Source organism: Orycteropus afer, unplaced genomic scaffold (assembly GCF_000298275.1).
Source record: "Orycteropus afer afer isolate SDZICR_OR568_19922 unplaced genomic scaffold, OryAfe1.0 scaffold00042, whole genome shotgun sequence".
NCBI classification, from domain to species: domain Eukaryota; kingdom Metazoa; phylum Chordata; class Mammalia; order Tubulidentata; family Orycteropodidae; genus Orycteropus; species Orycteropus afer.
Genome location: NW_006921629.1, coordinates 9,635,125 through 9,657,754, shown reverse-complemented (window position 1 = coordinate 9,657,754; position 22,630 = coordinate 9,635,125). Strand labels below are relative to the sequence as shown.

The following is a 22,630-nucleotide window of genomic DNA, read 5'->3' as shown; positions in this document are numbered from 1 at the left end:
CAGATAAAAGAGCAGAATATGCACGAGGTAGTTATATTTGCTATGACATAGGAAACGGTTGCTAAGGGAGTTAACTGTCACATCAAGGAACAAAACACATGACATCTCAACAAGCTACTGGAGACTGGAGGGCAACCTGGACCTGGTGGACTGATGATGCTCATCTGGGGAATAGGGAGGGTATAACTGCAAGAGGTCCAGAGAGCTTTCTAGAAAAGATTGTAGAGGCTGGAGCAGACAAAGCGGGGTTGTACTGCTGCAGAATAAAAGGTGTGGGAACTAGAAGTGCCTGTAATTGAGGCAAGTTCCAGAGGGAGCTGACCAGGAGGTATCATAAGGGCTCATGACGAAGGAGGAAGCGATGGGAAGAAAGCAGACTTTGTAGGCTTAGAGAAAGTTGCGTGCACCTTTCCTCACTCTTCAGGCTTGTGACCCCATCTTCTTGTCCCTCTCTACATCTTTTCCTGTATACCGTAATCCAATGACTTACTGGACATCTCACTGGAATGACCCACTGGCACCTCAACCCCAGCATATCCAAGACTCAATCCCTACCCAACAATCCAAGCTCAGTAGACTAGAAACCATCGCTTGACTCAGTCAGCCAAGTTAAAAACTGGGGAGTTACCCAAGACTGCTCTCTCATCTTCAACCCTGTGATCCAATCAGTCCAATCAGTTACCAACTCTTCCCCTGAACCTCTCTCATATCCAGCCCCTCCTCCTCATCCCCACTGCTACTGGCCTTATCATTTCTCACTTGAACTTTTTCAATAGTTTCCTAACTGGTCTCCCTGCCTTTAGCCTCATTCTCCCTAATCCATCTACTGCCAAAGGGGTCTATTTCAACTCCAAATATGACCAAGTCCCTCCCCTGACTGTAATGGCTGCAGACAAGGCCTTCCTTGATCTTGATTCTCTACCCCAGTCTCTTTATTCTGAGCCCTGGCACCCTACGCAGCAATCCTGTTGAGCTCCTTAAGATCCCACAAATCAGCAAGCTATCGAATACCTCCATGCCTTTGTTTACACTGTACCTTCTGCCTGGTAGACCCTTTGCTAGGGCTTTACGGGTCATTACACAACATCTCTCAGGATGTCTCTTCTATGAAATTATTCCTTAGGCATTCTCAGGCATCCTGACCCCTCTCTCCTTTGTGTCTCCACCCCTACTCTAATATCTAATCGACTTTATTATACTTACTTGTTTACATGTCTACTTCCCTCCACCTGACTGTAAGTCAGATGAAGATGGCGACCACATCTATTAAGCTAAAGCACTTAATTCTATGTCTGGGTCCCTGGAGGTGTTCTAATGAATGCCTGCTGAGTGAATAATAAAACATATCTTCATGCTGGCATCAGGTACCACTTTTTGAATGCGAGCTTAGTACTAGCACTTTAGCAGAAAGTTTACAGCCACGGTAAGAGGTTGGTCTTATCATCTCTGTTACTGAATGGAAGAAAATCAGGTTCAAATTACTGTTTCAACCATGGGAGTTGATCTTGATGTCTAAACAGGAAAGGTTTTTGTTGCCTCAGAGACCAATGGGTAGCAAAAGGAATAGCTATAGCTTTGAATTGGTGGGGTAGGAAAGGAAGTTAAGGGGGAAGGAACTTGCCACACTAGAGATCAGATCTAGGGGAGGCCTGCTGATGAGAAGGGAGCAAAAATAAGGGATGATTTAGAAGGGATTCTACACCACAGCCAGGCCAAATAAGTAACATGAGACTGAACTCCTGGCTAATCACAACTGAACACACATTCTGTAACCTAAGTTACTTCATGCTAGAGTGAGATCTGGCTGTGCCCTTGAAATGTCTCTGAGTGCCAGGCTACAGGAGGCAGGGTGGGGAAAAGATAGGGATTAGTACTTTATCTTTGGGGGAGAAGTCCTAGTAGTATGATGAGCAACTTCCAAAGACTTCTCCAAGCCATCAAGATGGTGGTGGTTATTAGCCTGGGCTGAGAAAGGGTCTTCTCATAGCCCCATCTCTTTCTAGATCACAGGTTGAACTTTTCCAGATGTGAGAGATGGATATCTTATTCCCAGCTCACTCAATATGTTCTTAGTAATAAAATTAAAAGGCCCTGAGGGCTCTGAGAGAATGTGAGGCTGATGCTGGGACCAGCAAAGTCAATAGACTACTCATTTACTTTAACGCTGGCTAAGGCAGACCCCAGTGTGACCACACGGAAGATTTTGAAGCACAGTAAATTTTTAGAGACAGTGTTTCTACCTGTGGTTATGGAGAAGGTCACAATGTGATTTATCAACAGTGCTTTTAACATACACTAATGAGCACCCAGAGAGTGGAGGGAATGTCAACTCCTGGCTCATCTGCCACACTGCAAACATTAATGCCTCCTTGGAGAGTCCATTCTCCTTTCTTGACAATCTGGAACTTGAAGCTAACACTCCCAGCCACCCCAAAATTGTTGCTCCTTAAGGATTTATTTGTGATGGAGAGGAAAGCCCTAATTGAATACAAACTGAGAGATCTGGGGAAGACAGAAACTTGGAGTTCTGACTCACCATTTGGGACTTGGATGAGAACCACCTAAATACAGTAGCTTGGACTGGGCTGATGTTCCTGAAGCCCTTCCCTGAGAAGTCTGCCAAGATGCTCGTTTGGTAATTGGTCGGAGGAGACTTTGACCCTCTACGTTGTCAGGTCTCAGGGGAAACAGGGCTACAGCCAGACGCTGATTGGCAAAGGACCAAACTATTTCCCTCTTTTAAAACTCAAGCCAGAAATGGCCACACACGAGACATGCGGGAAGATATGCAGCTCACTGTTCACTCTTCTACCTTGGCGATGGGGCTCCCTGACTCACCCTTCCCAGTGTCTAGTACCTTCCCCAGATTTGGGATGTGCACCCCGGGCAGCCACTGTTCTAAGTACTATGGGGAGGAAGGAAGAGAGGGCTCAAAAGAAAGAGAACTGACAGTTCCTGCTGGCATAATCTGGTTGGAGAGACAAAATGCAGACATGAAATCAATGAAAAATAATTTTAATTAACCAAACCCATGGAGGGGAGTCATATCCACATATTTCAAAATAATAGGATCCCAACTTGTTTCTGTTTGCCTTGAGGTGGTTAATGCTTGTACTGCTATCTATGACTTTAAGTAACAGATTTAGTTTTATGATTATGCTTCTTATGGGTATAGATTAGTTTGCCTGCAGGCACCAGAATGAGCCCCAGCTGGATGGTTGGGACACCTATATTGCGAGCATGCTGGGTGGTAAGTGTGACATTAAAAATAACCCACTGTTGAGAATGCACCAGGACTTACTTTGCAAATTTAATGCAGAACTGAGTGAAGTACTTCCGTGTGGAAGCGAGGTTATCACGGATGATAGGGACATTCTGCTTAATGTGAAGAATGACAGAGGTGACATAGGGGCTCTGGTCACCAACATGCTCCACATTCTGCCACTGCATCTGAAACAAAGACAGGACAGAGCAAGCCTTCAGAGCTTCCTCAGGAGAACAGCTTCACCTGCCATTGGGGGAGGGGCAGGTGGAGTAGAAAATAAGGCCATAGCTTGCTATCACAGGAAGTGGCCTCTTTTATTTTGGGGAGTTGGCCCTATCCATTCTATAGTGGCCAATCATGAATAAAAACAAGTGTGCCCACCCTGTCCTTGACAGCCAAGTGTAACTCAGGCATCTTCCCCTCCCCAGTCCTCATGCTTAAAACAACCTTCTCTTCCCACCTAAGTTGCTGTCTTCTGAAGCTATAGGGTGTTTGAGATTTGTTTCAAAATAACTTGGAGTTGAGGGAGAGGGGCATAGATGAAATAAGAATTGTGAAGCTGGGTGGTAGATACATGGGATTCATTACACCATTCTCTCTACGTGTGTATATACTTGAAATTTTCCATAATAAATGATAAAGAAAGATATATGTGTGTGTAGAATCTCAGACTCCTAAAACTTTTAGGATTATCTTGGGATTTTAACAAAGGGAGAGGAAAAAGGATCTCTAGCAAACACTAGGGACAGATCAAAGGGTAAGACAGTGGCATGGGGAACAGGCCAGGAAGGAGGCACAGTGGACTGTGTGGCTGACAGGGGCGGGGAGAGAGGGACGTCACTGAGAGGACTCGTGTGGTCCCACATGAACACAAATGGGAGAACTGCTTTGGCCTGAGTCTAACAACCTAATGAGACTTAGGGGAAATGCTCTGGAAAATGTCACTTCGAAGACTAAGGTATGTCTAACTCAAGCCATGGTATTTTCAGTTGCCTCATTTGCATGTAAAAGCTGGACAATGAATAGGGAAGATCGCAGAATTGATGCATTTGAATTATGGTGCTAGCAAACAATATTCAATATTCTGGACTGCCAAAAGAACGAACAAATCTGTCTTGGAAGAAGTATGGCCAGAATGCTCCTTAGAAGCAAGAATGGCCAGACTTCACTTCTTGTACTTTGGTCATGTTGTCAGGATGAACAGGTCGCTGGAAAAGGATGGTCAGCGAGAAACAGGAAGACTCTCAACGAGATGGACTAACACAGTGGCTGCAACCGTGGGCTCAAGCCTAGCAACGATTCTGAGGATGGTGCAGGACCAGACAGTATTCTGTTCTGTTGGACACAGAGTTGCCATGAGTAGGATCTGACTTGACAGAAACTAACAGTAGCAGCACTGGACTCTAGAAAACAGAGAGAAGCGATGATGTTGCACTTCTTATCCCTTGGGTATCATCAGGTGAACAGGGGCAGCATGGGTGCCTGCCCTGAAGCTGCAGGGAATGGGCACTCTAATCCTGCAAAGAGCTAGAATGCGTGGAGAAACTGGACTGTCTGCAAAAAAGATCCTCCACAAACCATAGAATATATTCATAGAAGGAAGTCAGTAGTCCTGAGGCCTTGATGTCTCTGGCAGGAAAACACTATTTTTATAGAGCCCTTGGGGGAAGAAAAAATTCAATACTGAGAGGATTTGTTTGAAGGAATCATATTGTACACAGATGATTCCTCAGCCCCTGAGAAGCTCAAATGACTCTATGCTTTGTCCTAATGTTTCCTCAAATCAGCAAAAATTTGTATGCTGGAAGCTTTTAGATATGTGTGAGTACAGAACCATAGACAGCAGGAAGGGACATCCACCCATATTCATTTCACAGATAAAAAAAGGCCTAGAGACATGAGAGTCTTATACAAGGTCTCATTAACTAGACTACAGGTAGGAAAACAAATCTCTAATTTTTTATTGGGGAAAAATAGAAACAAACATTGTAAAAACAGTTGCTGCTGACATTGATATACAGGTGGATACATGGGTGGACAGGCTGAACTATTAGGTATGTCTATGCAGGGGGCAGTGTGCCCAAGACCATGAATAGTACTGGCAGACAATGTTTCTACAAGTGTATTTAGATGTTCTGTAACAATTCCCAGGAATATAGTAGAGCTGAAAGGGGCAAGGTTGTAGTCACCTCTTAGCCACAGCCAGCTACCCACGAGGAGCAAGCAGTCGGACCTATGGGCTCAGGACCACAGTTGCAGGGGACATCAAACTCAGTCGGCATAACATACTACACAAAAACACTGTTACACATTCTACTTTGGTGAGTAGCGACTGGGATCTTAAAAGCCTGCAAACAGCCATCTAGATGCAATGATGGGTCTCTCCTCATCCAGAGCAAAGAAGAATGAAGAAAACCAAAGAAGGAAGGAAACAATTAGTCCAAGCGACTGGCACACCATGCAATCCTCAGCCTATAAGACTACGAGACCAGAAGAACGGGATGGTGCCCGGCTACCACTGTCAACCACTCGGAGGGGGATCTATGTAGGAGATCCTGGATAGAGTGGGAGAACAAAGTGGAACAAAACTCAAAATTCTTAAAAAGAAAAAAAAAAGGGGGCCCAGGTTTGCTGGTCTGAAAGAGCTTGGTGGAACCCCTGAGACTATGACCCCTAGCTGCCCTTCAGGTCTGGGATTGAACTCACTCCTGTGGCTTCCAGCCAAACAAAAGATAGGCATATGAGCTGAACATTTATATTAGGTAGATACACTCCTTGGAGAGATCAATCATGGGAGAATAGAGAAACCATGTACGCACAGGGAGACAGCTCAGGGGGCAGGAGTGCATGGGAGAGAAGGACACAGTGAAGAGGTAACTATGGGGAGGAAGTGGGAGGGGAGCTGTTGCATTGTGGGAAATTGCAGTCGATGTCATGAGACAAAGTATATGTGAGCCGCTGTTTGAAAAGTGAATTTGCTCTGTAAACTTTCACCCAAATCACAATAAAAATTAAAACAAACAAACAAAAAACCCCAAAGAACAGTTGCTGCTGTTGTTAGGTGCCACTGAGTTGGTTTCAACTCAGCACAGCTGTGTACAATAGGGCGGAAACACTGCCCGTGCTGTGCCGTCCTCACAACCCTTGCTGGGCTTGAGCCCACTGCTGCAGCCGCTCTGTCAGTCCAGCTCATTCAGGGTCTTCCCCTTTTTCACTGACCCTCTACCCTACCAAGCTCGAGCTCCTTCTCCAGATAACACGCCCAAAGCACGAGAGATGAAGTCTGGCCTTTCTTGCTTCTACGGAGCTTTCCAGCTGTACTTCTTTCATGACAGATTTGCTTGTTCTTCTGGCAGTCCGTGGTATACTCAATATTCTTCACCAACACCGTAATTCAAAGGCGTCAATTCTTCTTCATTCAATATCCATGTAAAAAAGTAGAAAGGACTAGTATGAACTGACTTTATATTCTAATGCTTTGGTTATGTGTAATATTTTCCTCATTACCTTTTAGCATTCAAGAGGCTTCCTTTTCCATTTGATCTTAAAGATCTGACCTACTCAAACAAGGAGTCTCCTAGGTGATTTTGAATGAGCTCATCAGGGTGAGGCCAAAATTGACAGATGCTGTTAATGTCTGTTGTTAATGTCTATACTTCATCTTCTCAACTCTACAGCAAGACTTGAAGTAGCTTGAGAAGCCCTGGGTAGTGCCCAAGGCCCCCACCCTTCAGTTGACATGAATGAAGCTCTTCCATAATAATGACTACTGCTTTCTAAGTTGGCAAAATTTTATATTACAATTTATAAACAATTATCTGAATATTACAGTTCTCTGTTAACAGGTGACCAGAAATGGAGGTGGTGACATATCCTGTCATTAGTTACAAAGCAATTCTGAAGCAAGAAGAACAAGTGTGGGAACTGGGACTTCTTCAAGTTCCCATTGGTTATGTATGGATAGAATCTAACATGTCTTCATATTCATTGGCCATGTCAGGATGTGTCTAAAATGGAAATGTATGTGAAAATATCTGATTTGCTTTAATACTTTAGCCAGTTATGACCCCAATGGTCAAATAAAGAGAAATACTACCACAAGTCAAGTGGTTTCACGATTTTAAATTTCAGTCAGCTTAACAAAGTAAAAGAGTGATTTAAAGTATTAGAGAACAATGAAAGTTGATATTGCTTTTACTTTAAAAAAAAAAAAAATTATTCCATATGCAAGATATAGTCAGCATTGTTCTGCCTTGTCATTGCCTCAGATGGTTTGATGACAGCCATCATCCATTCTAGATGACTTAGGTTTGGGCTGTAACTTGAACTGCCCAAGGTACCTATGTTAGGTCCTACCATGTACAGGCCACTATGCCTGGCAAAATTAATTAATTAAAAAAAAAAAAATATATATATATCACCTCATTTGTTATTCTCAGGGAGCACCTGACTGCTAACCAGATGTCTGGTGGTTCAAACCTACCAGCCACTCCTCAGAAGGAAGGTTGGGCAATCTACTTCCATAGTGATACTGATTGGGAAACCCAAGGAAGGTTCGCTATGAGTCAGGTCCAACTCCATGGCAAACAACAACAACAACAACATTTGTTATTCATAAGTGATCTCGTTTAGTTCTCACAACAATCTTGTAGATGAGGAAACTCAAAAAGTTCACAGAACTACCATGACTCAGCAATTCCACTCCTAGGTATGTACCCAGAAGAAATGGAAATAGGGACACAGATACTCCAATGTTTATGGCAGCATTATTCACAATAGTCAAAAGGTGGAAACAATCCAAATTTTCTTCAACAGATGGATGGATAAACAAAATGTAGAATAATATACAGGATATTATTCAGTCATAAAGATGAATGAAATTCTGATACATCCTACAACATGGATGAACCTTGAAAACAGTATGTTAAGTGAAATAAGTCAGACACAAAAGGTCAAATATTATATGATCCAACTTATATGAAATACCTAGAATAGGGAAATAAATAGATACAAAAGTTTATGTGTGGTTCCTAGAGGATAGGGGAAAGAAGGAATTGGCATTATTGCTGAACGATACTGAGTTTTTATTTAGGGTGATGTTAAATATCTGGAAAAGGATAGTAGTGATAGTAGCACAACATAGGGAATGTAAATAATGTCACTGAATTGTACCTTAAAAATGGTTAGAATGGAAACTTTTTGTTATATGTATATTTACCACAATTTAAAAAAAAAAGCTCAAAGAGGTTAGGTAACGTTCCCCAAGTCACACAGCTGGTAAATGCAGAGCTGGGACAATCGAGGTCTACCTAAAGCCCAAACACTACACAAAACTACTTCCTAGACACTTAGGTTTTTTTTTTTTTTTTTTTTTTTAAGATTAACAGCACTTTAAAAATGAAAGAAAGAAATAAAAGAATCACTTAACTGGGTCTCAGTTCAAGACAAGTCCTGTCTCTCAAGGAGAAGCTAACAAACTGTACAGTGACCAAGCAAAGGCCTCTTTCAAAAAAGGAAACAAACAGTAGCTTGCACTGGAAGAACAAACATCATGAAAAGCCATCAGCAGAAATATTACTCCAAGTTTTCCAGTCAAGCTTTGCACTTGACATTTAAAATTTACCCTTCCACCCTTAAAGTTTTTCCTTTTGTTTTTGGGGTGGGGGTGAATACCAGATGATGTTCAATTGGTACTACATAAACAAGAAATCCAGTTTGCAGAAGAAGTGATAACTAAGATGCAGAGTGGCTAGAAGGGGCAAGCAAGGAAATGATCAAGATGATAATGCCCCGAGCCTACAGCACCCCATTTAACCACAGAGGAGGGATTATGGGCCCAGGGTTCTGCTGCCTGCGACGGGTGTGCCTGGTCTGGGTTGACATTTCACAGGGAGGGTATGGGAGACAAGCACTTTTCCCAGAGCAAGACCACTGCAGCAGAGGATTCTGCCCAAACCATTAATCAGAGAGCAGTGATCCACAACCAGCTTACTACGGAACGTGTTTTTCTGTGGCTATAGAAGGCCTAGAAAGAGGTCTCTTGAGAAAGTAATTTTCCTCAACTGAAAATTTAAATTTTCATCTATTCATTTTGATCACTGGATTAGAGATATGTAAGAGCAGAGAGTCAGACATTTGGACTGAGGGAAACGTGGCAATCAGGGTCTGGTGCTATGGTTTAGGCTACCGGGCCACTGGTCCCCAGCAATGGTCCTCACTGAGGCATGTGCGCAAGCGCGCATGCACACACACACTCATGCATGCACATAGGCACTCATTACTCATTCATGCACACACATACACACATGCATTCATTCTGTCTAACCTAAAGGCCATGATCTTCCCACTTTATAATGCTTCTTTCCAAAAGAAGCCGTTACCACCCTAACTGAACTTGAAATCTGCTGGGGGAACTGGGACAAGCAAAATCTTGGTGTCGAATGAGGTTGAACAGCTGTAGATGGTGTGGACGCAGTGACAGTGATACAAGGAGGAGGAAGGAACATCTCCCTTTACCTCTCAAGGACACATGTTCCTTAACTTCAGAAAGAAACTCAAGAAGATCCAGAATAGAGAGGCCTTAAGAAAAGACATGTTTCACCATTTACCACTTGGCTGATAGGAAGGGGAATTTGTACAACTTTTCTTAAAAGCAATCTGAAAAGATCTAAAAACCTTAGAGTTTTATGTGACCTTTGAGCTCTGCAACACCCCTTAAGGCAAATGAAGTGAATAATTATGAATGTTCAGAAAAAGACACAGACATGAGGATGTCCATTGCCAGACTATTTTTAACTGTGAAAAACTGGAAATAACCTTAATAATTATCAAAAGTAAACCAGTTAAATACATTTTAAGGGAAGCAGGAGATTATAGAAATGAAGGTGATGACATCTCAGTTCTAACACTGTCTGTGTGACCTTCTAAGCGTTGTGACTTGGGCAAGTTAGCTAACCTCTCTGAACCTTAGTTTTCTCATCTATACAATTGGGATTATGATAGTAATCTATGCCATTATTAAGAGATGATGCATGGAATGCTTTTAACATAGTACCAAACACACACTAATTCTATAATAAATGTTAGCTGTTGTTAAGATTGTATTAATAGTCTGTACTATGTATCACTATGTAATCACTACAAATATTATGGCTCTAGATTTAATGACACAGAAAAGTATTATAACCTGCTAAGTGACAAAAACAGGTTACAAAGTAGTATGAAAGTAGATATATCCTCTGTCAAACCTATATATATTTGGGGGTGTAGTCCCATTTGCCTTCCCACCTGTTAAGCTCATAGACAGCTCCTGTTATTGCACGATTATGCATTAATATTCACCTTCGTTGTCTTTACATAGTATATCTCTACCTACGTATTTGTATGAGCTGCAAATATATCCATGAATGTAGTAGTGCAACACAGAGGGCAAAGTTATGTAAACTTCTTAGTCATAATCAGACACCTTGAGGGAATGAGTCACTGGGTATGGGAGCTCAGGCCTGCAGTCTCAAGGGACACTAAGGTCAACTGGCATAACCGAGTCTACAGAGACAATGTTCTATATCCTGCTTTGGTGAATAGCAACTGAGGTCTTAAAAGCTTGTGAGCAGCCACCTAAGGTGCAAATATTGGACTCTCCTCATCTGGAGCAAAGAAGAGTGAAGAAAATCAAAGATGCAAGGAAACAATTGGTCCAAAGGGCTAACGGCCCACATGACCCCAGCCTCCATGACCCTGAGACCAGAAGAACTAGATGGTGCCTGGCTACCACCACTGACCACTCTGAAAAGGATCACAACAGGAGATGCCAGCTAGAGAGGGAGAAAATATGGCACAAAACTCCAAATCATAAAAAAGCTCACACTCACTGGTCTGATAAAGACTGGTGGAACCTCTAAGACTATAGTCTTTAGACACTGTTCAAGCTTGGAATTGAACTTACCCCCGTGGCTCAACTTTCAGTTAAACGATAGGCTTATAAAGTGAACAGTAATATCAGGAGGGTATGTGCTCATTAGAACAACAACAACAAAAATAGCATTAAGTTATGTTTTTTATTTTGAAAAATAAAGTCCAAGCCGATTTTTATTTTTAAAACATATGTATAAAAAGAAAGACTGAAAGAAATGTATCTGTTAATAGGAATTGCAGGTGACTTGAATTTTCTGCTTTTTGTCATCTGTGTTTTCTGCAAAGCAGATGATTTATTTTTGTCATAATGAAGAAAATAGTTTTTATGAAAAAAGGAGGATGTGCTTTGATTATAGCTGGAAAGTGAACTTGAGGATTTCTTAACCTGGAGTCCTGTGGGCCTCCTGCATTAGATCTGCATTTTAATGACTAAGGAAAATGAGAGCAGATTTGAGGGCTGTTCTAGCTATTCCAAAATGTCTTTGGGGGACAGTAATGCAGCCTTCTAAATTAGTACATGTTCCCAATCCTGATACCTAATAGAAATTACATGTCAGACTACAAGGAAATTAGATTTGTTCAGTTTCTTCTTTCTGTTTTTTCTAAAACTACCATTAATGGGCAAAAACCTAAGTGTATTTGATTTTGGACAAAGATTTAGATTCTTTCAACCCAGTGACAGTGAGTGGCCCTAGGAAAAAAGACATAGTGAGAAGAGGACCAAAGGTCCCTTAAGGAGGTCACAGTTTTTAAATATCCTATTTGTAAAACCATAATCAGGCATACTAAAATTCCTAAGGATTTGCAAATTTACATTTAAAAGACAGAGTTCTTCAAAACCTCTGAACAACTGCCTTTTCCAGAATCAGGGGCTGGGCTTGACTTCTGGCTTCACCACTACAAAGTTTTTTTTTTTTTTTTTACTTTGAGCATATTATGAAAAAGAAGACAAACACACACACCAGAATGACAATTCACTAGTTTGCGGGGAAAACTAAGACTGAAAATTATACTGGAATACTTGGGTTGGCTCACCACATTTTCTCCCCTGTAGGAAAGTCATGGTGTCAGACCAAGAAAAAATGAAGCCAGAATCAAACATGACGATTATGAATGCTTGAAGAACTCAAAATCAAGTAAGCATGAAAATGCAAGTGAACCTTGCAGTAGTGGGTACATATTACCTTATTACTGTGCTTGTGTTTTACACAAATTACTTCACCTGAGTTTGCCTCAGTTTCCCCATTTGCCTAAGAAGGATACTAGGACCTACTCTGTACGATGTGGTACAATCCTACATAGAGACAGACCTGAGTCTGAATCTTGGCTCTGCCACATTCTAGCTAAGAGACCTTGGACAAATGACTTAACCTCTGAATCTGAGTTTCCTTATTTGTAAAAGGTGAAAGAAATATACCTATCTCATAAATTTATTGTGAAAATTAAATAAGATAATACATTTGGGTGTTGGGTAATGCATTTGAATGTTGGATTTGAAACTCACTTAAGAAATGATGCAATATGGGAGGAAGAAGTGGTCTCAAAGGTAACTTTAACAGGACTTATCAGTAACACTATTGTAATGCGTATCTCAAACTGATAGTCTCAGAGGGCCTATAAATTCTCTTATTTTGCTTCCCTCTTCTGAGCCTGCCTATTAAAGACAGTTCCTGCATATGTTTTCTTTGATGGTCTTTGTTTTCCTCTCCTTGTCCAACAACAGGGGTCTTGTCCTTGACCAGGGGTGCTAGTAGCAGGGTGTAGGCATTTCCTAATTCTGACCTTTCTTCAATCAGCTATTTGTTTAAGAAAGAAGTCCTGCTATTAAGTACCACTGAGGAGCAGCACTTCGTCACCAACACTCGTGTGACCCTCAAGATTTCAGGGGACTCTACTGCTCTGCCATCTCCTACAAAGATGCCCAAGTCTCCTGTTGTGCACCTCCCAGCTCCACTCAGGAGCTATCTATTTTTCACTTGGTCACCATTCTTTGATCAGTAGGTATCTACAGTTCTTTAGTTTTCTCTTCTTTCTGCCTTCTTTACCTTCAAAGCCATTCAGGGAGTACTACTGTTAATCAAGTTTTGGAGATCCAAAAATGAGTAAACACAGTCCTCAAGTTGTTCAGAATTTAATAGGAGAGACAGAGATACAAAAATAATTGTAATAGGTCCTATAACAAAGTAAAAGGTGGTTTAAGCACTCTGGTGTCTTAAAGGAGAAACAGGTGGGACAAAAGATGAAGACATTGCAAGGAACCCAGGACAGACAAAACAATCTTGAAAAAGAACAACAACATTAACACACTCATATTTCCCAATTTCAAAAGTTACTACAAAGCTAAAAAGTCAAGGAAAGGTTTATATATGGAAGGAAACTTTCTTTGTTGGTTACCAGGGGTGGGAAGGGAGGGGAGGAAACACTGCAAAAAAAAAAAAAAAAGCATTGACCCATGTCACTTTAGTTTTGTGTATTTCACTGTACATAAATTATATTTCAATAATAATAATAATAAAATCCATTTAAAAAAAGTTACTATAAAGCTACAGTAATCAAGACTGTGTGGTACTGGCATAAGGTAGACCTAAAGATGAATGGAATAGAATTAAGAATTCAGAAATAAGCCCATATATTTATGCACAATTGATTTTTGACAAAGGTTTTAAGATAATTCAATGGCACAAGAGAAGTCTTATTAATGACTGATGCTGAGATAGGTGGGTAGCCACATGAAAAAGAATGAAGGTGAACCAAATACAAAAAAGAACTCCAAAGGGATCAAAGACCCAAATGTAAGAGCTAAGACTATAAAACTATTTTGAAGAAAACACAGGAGTAAATCTTTGTAACCATGGATGAGGCAATGGTTTCTTAGATATAAACCAAAAGCACAAGCAACAAAAGAAAAAAATAGATAAAATGAACTTCATCAAAATTAAAATTTTCTGCTGTTCAAAAGAAAACTGTCATGCTGCACATCTATCACTACTATCTATTTCCAAAATTTTCCATCATCCTTAACAGAAGCCCAGTGCTCCCTGAGCAAACATGAGAAATGTAATTAACGTAACTGAATTGTAATGTAAAAAGTGTTGGGATGGCAAATACTTTGTTATATATACATATATGCATGTGTGTGTATATATATATACACACACATATACATATACATATATATAATAGTAATAAAAAAAACTGTTAGAACACTGAAAAAACCTACAGAATGGGAGAAAATGCTTGCAAATTACATAACTGATGAGGATCTAATATTCAGAATATATGAAGAACTCTTACAACTCAGCAACAAGAAGACAAACAATTTAAATTAAAAATGGGCAAAGATTCGAATTGGCATTTCTTCAGAGAAGATATACACATGGCCAAAAAGGACATGAAAAGGCGCTCAACATCATTAGTCATTAGGGAAATACACACCAAAATCCCACTGAGATAACAATTCAAACCCACTAAGATGGCTATAATTAAGAGGGGGGAAAAAAAAAGATAATAACAAGAATGTGGAGATATTAGAACTCCTGTACACTGTTGGTAGGATTGTAAAGTGGTGCAGTCACTTTGGAAAAGTTGGCAGTTCCTAAAAATGTTAAACATAGACTTACTATATGACCCAACAATTCCACTCCTAGATACATATCCCCAAAATTGAAAATGTATGTTGACAAACAAATAAAGTATATGTTTACATAAAAATCTGTACACAAATATTCATAGCAGCATTACTCATAATAGCCAAAAAGGAGAAACAAGAAAAATGTCCATTAGCTGATGAATGGATAAACAAAATGGAATATTGTTCAGCCATAAAAAGGAATTAAGGAGTTGTGGTGATGCAGTGGTTAAGGCATTGGGCTGCTAACCAAAAGGTCAGAAGCTCACCCAGATGGAGTGAGTTGCTGGATCTGTGGGCTTGAGACCATGGTCACGGGGCTTCTCAAGTTCAACTGGCATAACATACTACACATAAACATTGTTCTAGATCCTCCTTTGGTGAGTAGGGACTAGGGTCTTAAAAGCTTGCAAGCAGCCATCTAGATGCAACAATAGATCTCTCCTCATCTAGAGCAAAGAAAAACAAAGAAACCAAAGATGTATGGAAACAATTAGTGCAAGGGACTAGTGGACCATGAGAACCTCCACCTACTTGACCCTGAGACCAGAAGAACTAGATGGTACCCGGCTACCACTGTCAACCACTTGGAGGGGGATCTATGTAGGAGATCCTGGATAGAGTGGGAGAATAATGTGGAACAAAACTCAAAATCATAAAAAAAAAACAACAAAACAACTAGGCTTACTGGTCTGAAAGAGCCTGGTGAAACCCTTGAGACTATGGCCCCTAGTTACCTTCAGGCCTGGAATTGAACTCATTCCCATGGCTTCCAGCCAAATAATAGACGGGCATATAGGCTGAACATTTACACTAGATAGATACACTCCTTGGAATGAGTCCTCATGGGAAAACAGAAGGGCAATATTTGCACAGGGAGATAGCTCAGGGGCCAGGGATGCAGAGAAAGAAGGACATGGGCAAGAGGTAACTACAAGGAGGAAGTGGGCAGAGAGCTGTTACATTGTGGGGAACTGCAGTCAATGTCATGAAACAAAATGTATATGAACTGCTATATGGAAAACAAATTTGCTCTGTAAACTTTCACAAGAAATTTTTTAAAAATAAATAAATAAATAAAAAGATCAGTGGTTTGAACCTACTAGCTGCTCCATGGGAGAAAGATGCAGCAGTCCGTATTTGTAAAGATTTACAGCCTTGGAAACTCTAAGGGGTAGTTCTGCTCTGAGTTGCAATCAACTTGATGGCACTGGGTTTGGGTTTTTTTTGTATAAAAAGGAATTAAGTACCGTTACATGCTACAACATGGATGAACCTTGAAAACATGCTGAGTCAAAGAAGCCAGTTACAAAAGACCACATATTATATGATTTCCTTTATATGAGATGTCCAGAATAGGCAAATCCATAAAACAGAAAATAGATTAGTAATGGTCAGGACTTAGGAGAAGAGAAGAATGGGGAATGAATGTTAATGGGTACAGGATTTCTTTTTGGGGTGAAGTTGTTCAGGAATTAGATAGTAGTGATGGTTGCATAAGCTTGTGAATATACAAAAATCACTGAACTGTGCGCTATAATAGGATGAGGATAATTTTTATGGTATGTGAATTACATCTCAATTAAAAAAAAAAGGAAGGTAACATCTGAACTGCCTGTTGGACATACAGAAGAAGGAAAAGAATTCTACGCATTTAAAAAAAACCCAAAAAGAATGTGAAAAGGTATGGAAGTACAAAAATGCAATCCACATTCAGGGAACTGGAAGTGGAAGGTCAGTGGCTGGAGCATAGGGCTGTATGCACAAGAGTGGCAGAACATGTGGTGATCAAATAGTGAAGTTAACAAATAACAAAAGGCCTATACACCAACCAAGGAGGAGGTCACGGGGTGCATCTCATGAGAACGAGGTCTCCTCCCAGGAGAGCAACATAATCAAATTGCTTGACTCGATTTATCTTTTCAAGGAAACCCCATTCCATCAACTTGGAATCATTCAACAAATCCATTCCACTTGGGAAGGCCACCACTCATTTTTCTGACTATCTATAAAAGATGCTTATTCGTACCATTGGCTACTCTTAACTTTTTTCCCCACTAGAGTACAAACCCTTTGAAGGCAGTTCTGTTTCCAACCTTGATCCTCTAAGTCCAAGTACAGACAGACTTTGGAATTCCAAAAATATTTAGTGAGGCTGGCAATTCTGACAAAATTCTTGAGCTTTCCTAACTCCACCTCTTTGCTTACACTGTTTCTCTCATCAGAATGCCTTCCTAATCTCAAATTTGCTCGAAACATCTCCGTCCTTCATGATCTATTTCAAATGCCACTTGCTTATGAAGGTTTTCCCGGTCGCCACACGCAGAGGGTGTATTTTGTGCTCTTTTTAGGGTACTTATTTCTTTACGCCTATATTACACCTCTTTGGACACTCCTCTCACTTCACACGTCTTGCTCCACACTGACTGGAATCAAAGCACCTCGGCATAAAGTCTATGTCTTTCTCAGTCTTGCAGCTCCCAGAACTGGGCTGGGTAGATTCCAAATTGAACTATTCAACAGTGGCAAAAAATGATGGAACCAGAGACAGCCATATCATTATCAAAAAACAGAAGTTTTTTTTTTAAAAAAAAATCCTAGAAGAAACTATACAAAACAGGATGCAGGAACAAATAACAGAAGGTGTATGCTGAATCAATTTGTGACCCAGGCTTGTTTGTATCTGGTCATCTTCATCACATGGATTTCATTCTGCGAGAACTCCAGAAGACTCAGACAAAAGCAATGGCCTACCAGTTGCTGCATTCCTATGTCTGTGGTTTCCTATGATATAAACAAAAGATTCTGAAGGTATGGTCTCTGTTAATATTTGCTAGTATTGGTCTGGGGGAGAAATGGGTGGCAGGGAGGGTGGGGGAGGTGGGAAATTTGAGGGAAATCCACGTAATGAACTGACAGTTCTTATAAGCAACACCTGGAGTGTTAACCCCCCTCTAAGTGTTATTTTACTGGGGGAAGAAAACAAAAACCCATTCTTTCTTGGGTAAATGTAAAAATTCTTTCACCAGCTGCATTCCAACCTCAAGTGTGTGGCAGTTCAGGCGAGGCAGCAGCTGGAACAGATCACATTCAGGATGCAGTGAATGTTCCCCAGCAGCGAGGGGGTAATCAGAGCCTACAAAATGAGTCCTCAGAGCCACATGCCTGCCTTTATTTTAAGAGAATAGATTGGCCTCAGTTTGCCTGCTCAGAGTTCTCCACTTAAAACAGTGAGAACACGGGAAAGACATACCAAGATTTGACTTGTCAAAGGACTGGCCTTTGGAATAGAAACTGGCACTGGCTATTCCGGGACTCCTCACATCACTCCATAAAACCCCGAGGCCTACCTTTTTGGTTTTAGTGGCATTTCTGTTAAATATTTACAATTTGCTGCAAAACCAAATTCAGACTAAATGTCTTCTTACACGATCTTGTGACATGCCACTGCTCCTGACAAGAAAGAAAGGAAACTAGTGTTTACTGAGCATTTATTATGTGAATGGCACCAGGCCAGTCACTCTCTTCATGTTCCATCCTCATGACAACTCTGGGAGGCAGATATCTGTACTCCTCAGATGAGGTAACTTGAGCCCAGAGAGGTTAGGTCATTTGCTCAACATCTCTGAAGGAAAAACTGGAAAAGTTAGGTCTGTCTGCTTCCAGAGCTAATGTTCTTTCTATTGCAACTTGCTATTGGCCAGTATGCTCTGGAGAAGTTCTTTTTCCAGAATTTGCAAGAATGTTATAAGAGCCCAAGAATCTAAAAGAGGAGTTGGCAAACTTTTTCTGAACAGTGCCAGACAGTAAATATTTTAAGTCTTTGTGGACCATATGGTCTCTGTCATACATACTCAACTCTGCTGTTGCAGCACAAAAGCACACACAGAAATGCATAAATGAATGAGTGCAGATGTGTTCCAATAAAACTTTATTTATGAAAACAGGAAGTAGGCCAGATTTGGGCAATAGGCTGTAGTTTGCAGACTCTTGCTCTAGAAATTGGCTTAGAAGTCAATGAAGAAATGCATACCTCCAACTTAATTAATCTAAAGCATAAGAGTCTTCTTTATCAAAGATATGAGTGTAGAGTGTGGTTCATAAAAACACGGTTCATGCACTTAAGTAATTTACATTCTTTTGGGAAGAGAAGACATGGGCACTTAAAATCCAAATAGCAACAAGCAACAGCACATGTAAATGCCAAAAATGGGACTAGAGGCTGAAATCCACCATGATGTTAGAAAACCAGAGTCTACAATCCTAATAAAATAATCCTGCATTGGCCCCAGCATTCACAAAGAATTGGAAAAGAGATGCAAGATTGATGAATGAGTCCGAGAATGAATGCTTTAAGTATTAACAAACACACCCCTTCTGGTGAGACCACATTAAGATTTTCAACATGGTGTTGCTGCTGTTAGGTTCTGTCGAGTTGTCTCCAACTCATAGCGACCCTATCTGTGCACAACAGAATGAAACACCGCCAGGGCCCATGCCAGCTCTGTGATCCCTGACAGACTTGAGCCCATCACTGCAGCCACTGTGTCAATCCATCTCGTTGAGGGCCTTTCCCTCTTTCGTCAACCCTCCACCTTACCAAGCACGACATCCTTCTCCGGGAATTGTCCCTTCTGACAACATGACCAAAGCCAGTGAGACAAAGTCTGGCCATTCTCACTTTCAAGGAGCATTCTAGCTGCACTTCCTCCAGGACAGATTTATTAGTTCTTTCAGCAGTCCATGGTACTTTCAGAATTCTTCTCTAGTACCACATCTCAAAAGCATCAATTCTTCTTTGGTCTTCTTTATTCATTGTCCAGCTCTCACACGCATATGAGGTGACTGAAAATATCATGGCTTGTGTCAGGCGCACCTTAATCAACATGTGTCAAATGCTAATCAAAGACATTTCCTGATTGGGACTCTCATACATTGCTGGTGGGACTGTAAAATGATACAACCACTGTGGAAAGGAGTATGGAGATTCCTTAGAAAGTTGGAATTCTAAATATCATTTGACTCAGCAATTCCATTACTAGGTATATATCCTAAAAAAGTAAGAGCCAGGACAAGAACAGATACATGCACACCCATGTCCATCGCAGCACTATTTACAATAGCCAAAAGATTGAAACAACTACATGTCCATCAACAGAAGAATGGATAACCAAACTATGGTACATACACACAACAGAATACTATGCAACCCTAAACAAAAACGTAGAATCAGCAGAACACTGCACAATGTGGATGAACTTGGAGGACATTATGCTGAGTGAAAGAACTCAGTAACAGGACAAATATTGTATTAGTCTGTTATTGTAAAAAGTCAAGAAAGGGTTTACATATGGAAGGAAATTTTCTTTATTGGTTACCAGGGGTGGGAGGAGAGGGGAGAGAACTCTGTTAGATAGGTAAAGACAAGTATTGACTTGGGTGAAGAGAAGGGCAATGTACCAAATGTGAGTGATGAACACGGTGGTACTGAGGAAGAGGAAGATAGAGAGGTAAATGGGAGGTACAGACAACAAAGATGAATCATTTTGCACATACAGTACTACATTGTCTGTGAAGGCAAATGTGGATATATGGGTGGATAGATGGGTGGACAGGCTGAACTATTAGGTATGTCTATGCAGAGGGGAGTGTGCCCATGATTGTGTATAGGGTTCTCAGACAATGTTTCTACAAGTGTATTGGTAAGAATTCCCAGGTATATAGTAGAATTGACAAGGGACAAGGTTGTAGTCACCTCTTGGCCATAGCCAGCTGCCCAAAGGGAGTGAATAGTTGGACATGTGGGCTTGGGACCATAGTTGCAAGGGGCATCAAGCTCAATTCCTCTAACATACTACACAAAAACAACGTTCCACATCCTACTTTGGCGAATAGTGACTGGGATCTTAAAAGCTTCCAAGCGGCCATCTAGATGCAACGATAGGTCTCTCCTCGTCCACAGCAAAGAAGAATGAAGAGAACCAAAGATTCACAGAAACAATTAGTCCAAGGGACTGGCACACCATGCAATCCTCAGCCTACAGAACTATGAGACCAAAAGAACTAGTTGGTGCCCAGCCACCACTGTCAGCCACTCGGAGGGGGATCTACGGAGGAGATCCTGGACAGAGTGGGAGAACAATGCCCAGCCACCGTCAACCACTCGGAGGGGGATCTACGGAGGAGATCCTGCACAGAGTGGGAGAACAATGTGGAATGAAACTCAAAATCATTTAATAAAAGGGACTAAGTTTGCTGGTCTGAAAGAGCCTGGTAGAACCACTGGACTATGGTCCCTCGTTGCCCGTCAGGTCTGGAATTGAACCCACTCCCGTGGCTTCCAGCCAAGCAAAAGACAGGCATATGAGCTGAACATTTCCATTAGGTAGCTACACTCCTTGGAGAGATCAATCATGGGAGAATAGAAGGGCTGTGTATGCACAGGGAGACAGCTTGAGGGGCAGGAGTGCATGGCAGGGAAGGACATTGGGAAGAGGTAACTATGCAGAGGAGTGGCAGTAGAGCTGTTGCATTGTTGGAAAGTGCAGTCAATGTCATGACACAAAGTGTATGTAAGATGCTGTATGGAAAGTGAATTTGCTCTGTGAATTTTCACCCAAATCACAATAATTTTTTTTTTTTTTAAAAGGTATCTCCTTTAGACTTCCAAACACATTTGGTCCTTGTCTCATTCCAAAAGGGCAAGCAATGGGCTTTAAGTACTGAATGTTTCAGGTAACTCTTGGAGGTCTTTCCCTTCTACTCCCAGCTGATACTTTAAGCACCAAAGAGCTTTTAAGCTACCAGCAAGGACAAAAAAAAAAAAAAAAAAAAAATGCCAACCATCTGGAGCCACTCTTAGAAGTCTAATCAGAAGCCACTTCCTATAACCTTACCTTGCTCATGGCAGTCAGGGCAGGATCACAAGCACCATCAAGATCCTGAACCAACAACTGAATACTGCTAGAGATGACACTGCAAATGAAACAAATTATCATGGTCACCCATTCAAAATGATTTTCTGAATGATTGACACAGCCTCGTCCTAATGTTTTAGGCACCTGTGTAAAACCTGGATATATCATTTCATCAGAAAAGCTCAAGTTTTATCTCAAAAGGTAATTAACAACAATAGAGAAGCATGATGGCTCTTTCTTCATTCCTGCTTCATGTCCTGATCTACTTGGCTATGTCTTCACCCAGTCAAGACACAGAATTTCATGGCCAATCTCCATAAAGAGCTCTGGTGGTACAATATTTAGTGCTCGGCTGCTAACTGAAAGGTTGGCATCTCACAGCAGCCTCATGGGAGAAAGATCCAGTGACCTACTTCCATAAAAATAACAACAAAGGAAACCTCATGGGGCAATTCTACTCTGTCACATGGGGTCACTATGCTTGCAAATTGACTTGACAGCACCCCAAAACAATAAAGTCTCTCTAATCGCAACCCCAGAATCTGTCTTTGCTTCTCCTTCCAAAAGTATCTATTTCCCAAAAATGTTTAAATCAGAATGGGAAAAGAAAAAAAAAGTTAAGAGGAAAAGAAGAAATGACTTAAAGTGAAGAGAATTCTGACTTTCCCTCAATCAGTGACTGATTTGAAAGCAGGAGCTTGGTCCATTCCTAGCCTGTTTAATGCTAGTGGAACAGGAACTAATCATAACAAAAACACTACCAGGGAAAGAAAAATTCCAAGAAGACTTTACTACATGAGCAATCATGTTGTTGTTGTTTGCCGTCGAGTCGGCCCCGACTCATAGCGACCCCTCCTTGGGTTTCCGAGGCAGTTATCACTACGGAAGTAGGATTGCCCAACCTTC

General features: G+C 41.1%; 1 protein-coding gene across 1 annotated transcript in view; it reads right to left on the bottom strand.

The window, feature by feature from the left end:
• VPS53 (VPS53 subunit of GARP complex) overlaps positions 1-22,630 on the bottom strand; it is a 192,548-nt gene that overhangs the window by 27,202 nt on the left and 142,716 nt on the right. Inside the window, exons 17-18 of the mRNA XM_007937432.2 lie at positions 21,704-21,782; positions 3,302-3,450 (exon numbers count right to left, since the gene is read on the bottom strand). Of these exons, the coding sequence (XP_007935623.1) occupies positions 3,302-3,450; positions 21,704-21,782 (228 nt within the window). The remainder of the gene's footprint in view (positions 1-3,301; positions 3,451-21,703; positions 21,783-22,630) is intronic.